At 41.0% G+C, this 7089-nt stretch overlaps 1 protein-coding gene across 1 annotated transcript; it reads left to right on the top strand.

Annotated features, from left to right (window-relative positions):
* Positions 1–2142: 2142 nt before the first annotated feature.
* On the top strand, positions 2143–6853 carry LOC119742000 (uncharacterized protein C2orf73 homolog). The gene is made up of 5 exons (XM_038217996.1): positions 2143–2316; positions 3847–4027; positions 4435–4678; positions 5233–5345; positions 6364–6853. Exons 1-5 carry the CDS (start codon positions 2258–2260, stop codon positions 6619–6621), a joined length of 855 nt encoding a protein of 284 aa, XP_038073924.1. The 5' UTR covers positions 2143–2257; the 3' UTR covers positions 6622–6853.
* Positions 6854–7089: the final 236 nt, after the last annotated feature.

Below are 7089 nucleotides of genomic sequence, written 5' to 3'. Positions count from 1 at the left end.
GATTAGGATAATTCCCTTTGGTTTTGTGCTGGTTCTTCTTTCTATGTTCTTTATTTTGTGATTTCCTGACAGTTATTCTCCGCAGCTTTCTTACGAACGGAACATACAACACATGAACTTGAAACATGAATATCAAACCTAATCCCACGATGTACATGTAACCCCATAATGATTGCCACTGAAATGCCACCTCAATGGTAACTCACAGGTATTCCTCTCGTATCTTAATGCACAATATCAATATTTCCTAGGCCTACATGGATCATTATTTTGTTAGCTCAAAGAAGAATTTTATTATGCCCATGCAAAGACAGACAAGCTATAAAAACATTTATTTTTAGAAAAGCACCCATTAAACTCCACATTGAAGTGATAATAAAGACTTGTAAAGCGCCGGTTTCCACCACAGATGGGCGCTTATGGCGCTTGCCATAAAATGTCCAACCCAAACCAGCGATCGATATTATTATTCAGTACATGACAAAGTCAAAAATGAATTATACAGTGTAATTACAATAACTTCACCTTGCCTCTGAGAAAAAAATAAGTCTTCAGAGCCGATCTAAAACAAGAAGTTGAGAAACAATTCTGACGGAGTATGGCAACCTTGCAGGGCGGGGGTACGAGCGAACATTTTTCCGCAGCTTAATTTGCTCCCGAACACTGGAACTGTGGAACGATCTATGTCCCCACAGTCTTCCGATACTGATCAGATACTTTGGAGTAGGCCTACATTTTGTTAATTAAGGAAGGCAGTCGAAACAAAGAGTACATTACGCTCATGCTATGACCTTAAAGATGACAGATGTTAAGCCTAGGGACGGTCTGCCCATCGAATAAGGGTGCAGAATGGGGCTAAGAAAACAAACCAGCTTGGAACATTTTTCTTTTGCAAAATTGCATTATCTTAAAAAATTAATCATTTGGATTAAGCTGGAGTGCACAATAAGTCTCAAACTGGATATTGGAGACTGGGATACTGTTGATTCAATGAGGTGACGCTCGAGCCCCGAACTTCTACCAAGAACCACAACTGCTATTTGTTTCTGATGATGATCGTAGATCAGAATATGTAAATCATGAAAGGTTTAACAAGCCACAGCAAACAGAAATATTCCTAGAGTGTTTTGCGTACCGTAATCTCTGGATTTCCAACAAGCAAATCTACTACACTGAAAAACAAAAAATATATTTCCGAGGAAATATACTGAATAGGATCATTAAATTTACTTTCTATCAAAATGTAAACAATAGACCTTTCTATGGGTACGCCATCTTGAAAATGAAAGCGCGGCATCTAACGCTAAAAAACATGGCGGCGTAAATAGTGTGTGTGATCATGGTGTGATGAACGATCGAGTGACTCGCAAATTTACAGCAAATTGACAATATAATGGAATGAATGGCTCAAAACCCAGATTCCCTGAAAAATCAACACGTCTCATTGTATTTTGAGAAGGGTCTTATTATGCGCCTATTAATTGTTGTTTTCTCCCCCCCCCCCCCGGGCTGCCCCACCCAAGACGTGGGGATTGTTACTTTTTGAAGTGACAAAATCCCACCCCTCGGGCAAAATTTAACGTTGACAATCTCTGACATAATTAAGTGGGGCGCATAGTGATTGCCTTTCCATGTAGTACCGTCAATGGTATGTGGACTACCCTCGTTAAAGAATACAATAAAATATAAAATATAAAAATTGGTAACAACAAATTGTTTTCGTGTGACAAACAATTCACCCTGGGGCATGAAAAACGTGACCAATCCCGACATCGGAGCTGGGGCGGGGGGGGGGGGGACCCGGGGAGACAATTATTGATAGGCGCGTTAAAGCCCCATTGCAAGTTTTCGTCTAATTCGGCCTCCATGGTTTGTGGCACCGCCGTACCGTCAGCTCCGAGTTCTAAACGTACACATTCTCATTTTTTCCATCTGCGGCGTTTCCTGAGCTGAAAAAAATACCTGTAATTAGTATAGTACCTTAGGCCCTGGTGGACCGTCATAGAGCAAGGAACAGATGGTACCACGGTCGTTGCAACGGGATGACGTCTTGAGCGAAGACTAGCGCATGCTGTGGCAACAACAAGTGCACGTTTCGAATGATGCAAAGTTGTGTACATTAGTTACGGATTGTCGATTGCATGCACAGCATCATATCGGGCCAGCTCGACGTCAATCTTTATCACATCGTCGTGTCATCTGCTGAAAGTTGTACCTCTGAGAAAAGTTTTAACAAGTTCAATTCAAAACCATCAAGATGACTCTCTATATGCCTCCATTGTCAACTAAGAAGAGAGGAGGTGAGCAGAAATCTGAGTAAGTAGGCCCACGGAGGAAGGAATAATGTCGAGAAAACTAAATCTCTGAATATTAATTATGTAGCCCGGCCCCATTCATGTACAATGTACTATGGCTGTTGTGCCCATTCTTGAAAATCACGCAATCTTAAGAATGTGCACGCTTTCTTAAGAATGAGCGCCCATTCTTAAGAACGAGCACGCGTTCTTAAGAATGAGCGCTCATTCTTAAGATTGGGTGGGAATATCACGTGCACAATTTATGAATTTTGCCCAATCTTAACAAACATTGCACGACATAATTATGTTTAATGAAATGTATAGCGGTTAAAAGGGAAACAATTTATATAAAGAGGAAAGAAAATGTTCTATGCTTCTGTACTCGTATAACTACGATAATTTGAATCAAATTAAACCTGTTATTATTGCTTTTTTCTGCCCACTATGGGAAGTTTTGTAATAACGGAGGACTGGGAACTAGTCTGGGAAGTGCTTTGTTTAGGCTAGACAAGTTACAAGTCCCTGTATGTATCATGCATGCCACGAAAAAAAAAACGATGTCCAGAAGCTGCCAAAATTACTCTTTTGACTAGATAGAATCCAGCTCTGCGACGTATTGGTGGGGTGTGAACAATAAATTGGTGGCAATTTAAATGGGAAATAGCATTAGCACTATGGGATGTCGCAGTATTCATTCTCATTCTTCACATTCTTCATTCTTACTTCCCCCCCCCCCCCCCCCCCCCCGCTTTTATTATCCCAAAAATCAGAATTTAATTCTTTCCACTAGTATTATTATGTCTCTTATTTTTTCCCGGTCCCCCCCCCCCCATATCAATACGCCTATACTTATCAATCCACTCTACTTTTCAGCGCCTTGCGTTGCAACAGTATAATTATTGAGAATCAGTGAACGAGGATGCAGCTAGACTTGCATAGCGCAGCCGGTGCTCGGCATCGACAAGACCGTTATCTTGTCGCGCATTCTTAAGAATGTGCGCTCAATCTGGAAGAGTTATTTTTTGCGAAGATTGTGCAAGGATCCAGTTGCACATTCTCAAGAATGTGCATGCACATTCTTGAGAATGCGTGATTTTCAAGAATGGGCACAACATGGCCACGCACTATCTTCGTGCTGAATGAAGTGCGCGTGCGTGGCCATAGAAATTTAATGGGGCTACCTCCCTGTATAAAAAATGAACATGTATCAATACAACTTCATACAGTTTACAAGTGATGTTTTTGTAAACTGTTGACCGCGGATGTTTCGGGCATTAATTATCCTGGAAGTTCACCCGGCCCTGGCCCTGTGACTGTGCCGAGAACCGCCACGAAGGAAAGAATCATAATGTTGCATCCTGGCCAAGGACCAAAAAGAAAGAAGGGCACGTATAACTACACATTAGCCGTCAGATCAGTGTTTGTAAAACAGCATCACAAATTTGTGAAAGTTCTGGTAAATGTCAATGAAGTGCATTCACCCAGCAGATTTCTTAGTTGTACATGTAAGTCAGTTTGGTTAACAGTCATATGCTTAATTCTCTTACAGTCCTGGCACAAAACGTGTGTTCGGAAACTATGAAGAAAACCTTCCAGCGGCCCAGAGCCACTACAGCACCATTCACAGTAATGTTCTTGCCGGAAGCAAGTTCTCCCCGGCCAAGTCACGGATCCTGTCTCCGGCACGACTGCACAAACCCCACCCTTCCCAGGTGGGCTTCCTCCTACAGGTAAGACATGTAGTTTATTAGGATCCCATTCCCATAAAAGGATAACCATCCACTTGTATTCCAACTGGACTCACTGAAATAGCTGGCGATGTTGACAAATGTAAGGAATGTCTTGGAAACAGGGCAGGGTTTTGAATTTAGAGGGAAATTATATTACACGAGAATGAAGATTTCGAAAGTACCAGTTGATAGTGATTGGTAGTAATTGTTGTAGTCTTACCCAGCATTAACTGGATAAAAAGAGTAAAAAGTCATAATTTTCTGTCAAAATAATTAATGTCGAGAATATTGAAAGGTAGGGGAAAGGAAGTTTGCTGGAGGTTGCAGAAGTCATTTTTGGGGGATAAAAAAGTTTGAGAAATGAAAGAGAAAGAGATTCTAAAATAGACTATTCAATCCTCTTACAGGACTGCCGCCTGATGCACGAGCCTATCTGTGACGTCAAACCCCAGTCCAAGGCCGTCAGCGCAGACCCCGAGGGCAACATGTGGTGGAAGTGGCAGGTTGGAAACGGCGAGGTAGTCAAGAGGACCCCGCCTAAGTACAGCTACCACTCGACCAATCGGGATCAGTTCCGGACACCAGAGAAGCCCCAGCTGGGACAGACGAGGCATGGCAGCAACCCTGGAACTTACGCGTCTAGTGGCATTGGTAAGAAAAGGAACAGAGTTTTATTTGTTCCTGGTCAGTTTCTTTGCTGATTTGGTAAAGAGTTCATGAATTTTTCTATAAGTAATTTAGAAAAAGCTCCAAAAAAAATGAATTATTTCAAATACATATGTGATGCGTTCAAGCTAAATGAGTCGTTTGTCTACCGCGGTCCAAAAAATTTTTGCTACAGATTTTAAAAGAGCACAATCTCAGCATTACTGCTGTGAAAACCGCATGCTGATACCATCTTTAGTTCAAAAATGATGGAAGTCGGAACACCAAGAGATGTGATGACGTGATGTGATGAAGTGGCCCTATTTTGGCCTGTATCTCCAAATGAAAATTCCCGACAAACGACTCATGTAGCTTGATCACATCACATACGTTTTTTCTTCACCTCATGATTACCATCAGAAGAAATTTGTCGTATAACTTGAGGCTAAAATCTTTGTTTCCAATTAACAATTGTTTAATACTTTTAAACAGATATTTCCATATACGATTCTACTATTGAATACTACTTCCTTTTCATGACATCTCTTTTCTCCACACAGTTCCAGTAACAAGACTGCCATCTGAGAAAGGCCCCCGCTTATTGGTTGAACACATCTCTTATGACCACCAATACAACAGCAGAACGAACCCCAGCGAGCCAATCAGAGGAAAGGTAATTTAAGACTATTTCACTCTATCTGACTACAGTAAATCTAAATTGAAATGGTCTGTTGTGACTTAAAAGTGAAGTTCAACACTTGAAAACAAGTTGAGGCTGACAAAATATTGAGTACAGGGTGAGTAAAAAAAAAAAAAAAAAACAACTGTCGGGACCATTGTTTTTAATAGTGAAGTTCTGCATGTAGCACTTTCAAAATCTAGGATATGAAAGCCCAATTCATAAGCTTTCTTTTAGTACATGTACAAGAATCATTCAAATCACTCATGTAATTTTAAGGTTACCCTAACCACAACCGCCGTATTATTTCTGTCCACGTATCACAGTGTTCTTTTAGCAAAACGAAAACAAAGCACATAGGGATGTGTGTGAATTGTTTTCGTTTTGCTGACAGAACGCACACCTTTTTTGTGATCCGTGGACAGAACTTTAAAACGGTAGTTGTGTTTAAAATCTCGTAACTTGAGTGATTTGAATGATTCTTGTACTTAAAGAAAGCTTATGAATTGAGCTTACATATCCTACATTTTGAAAGTGCTACATGCAGAACTTCACTAAAACAATAGTTGCGACATTTGCGTTTCGTTTTTTTGTTACTCACCCTGTAGATACATGTGCATGACAGTTTTCTGTGTGAAACCAAAATTGGCAAGTGTCTGAGTGATTTATGCTTTCATCTACACCTAAGAAGTATTGTATCCCCATAGAATCTTTGGAGATTATTGTTGGGTGTATGTATGCACATTACACACGAAACTACACCGATATAATACAATTAAGACATATTTTAAACCTGCTAGTAGTGGAAGAAATCTGTGAAACTGAGTAAGCAGAGAACGGACACACAGAGTGTGCAAAAAAAGTGCAACATTCAGAAAACAAATAATTAAAACTGTTTAATGTTGCAACAGGTTGCATTTACAACACAATACCATCAAACTCTAGTTGTGTAGTAAGTATGTGTGGCAAGAGCAATTTAACCAAGTGCCATCTTCTTTTCATCCGACTTCAGAAACACGGCAGCATTGTCTGGGACTGCCTTCATCCGGTGTCCCCATCCAAGCTGGCGATCGGCAGCAACAAGACAACTGTCCTGACAGCGCCCTGGGCGTCCAACACTCAAGACGATGCATCGATGACCATCAGCAAACTGTCCCCATCCCAACCGTCTTTGGAGACGGGCAGCATCAAATGCCAAGAGGCCGTGAGGCTGGGCACCCTGGAATCGACGGTGCCGCAGTTCACAGCGTTACCCCCTGTCGCATCTTGAGGGGCTTTTCTGAGAGGAATGACTTCGCCGTCCAAATACAATTTGATGAGAAGAAGAAGGTTCACATAAATCCAACATGTCTTCCAACTCCATCCACACTTCCACCTGTCATATATGGCAGAACAGCCCGAGTGTTGAAGTTTGGCAGTAATTGTTACTACAGCCTGTCTCCAAAAAAATGGTACAATCAAAAACGCATCACATTAAAGAAAAAAGACCAGGCTTTCCAATACTTTTTGTTTCATCTCATTTGCTTTTGTCAATCCAGAGATAGCTCCAGTTTACTGCGGAACACAAAAATTGAGTTTGTTTCTTTTGCCAAGTTGCAATCTTTTGTGAGCTTCAAGACAGCATGGCACAGTACTCGAAACAACTCGGCCCATGCATAAAAGTGGCACAAAAAAAATAATCGATTTTGGTGTATCGCACTAAATTGATTATATCTCTGAATTGACAAAAGCAAATAAG

This window comes from Patiria miniata, unplaced genomic scaffold (assembly GCF_015706575.1).
Source record: "Patiria miniata isolate m_02_andy unplaced genomic scaffold, ASM1570657v1 HiC_scaffold_5, whole genome shotgun sequence".
NCBI lineage: Eukaryota > Metazoa > Echinodermata > Asteroidea > Valvatida > Asterinidae > Patiria > Patiria miniata.
This window is presented reverse-complemented; position numbering and strand designations above follow the sequence as displayed.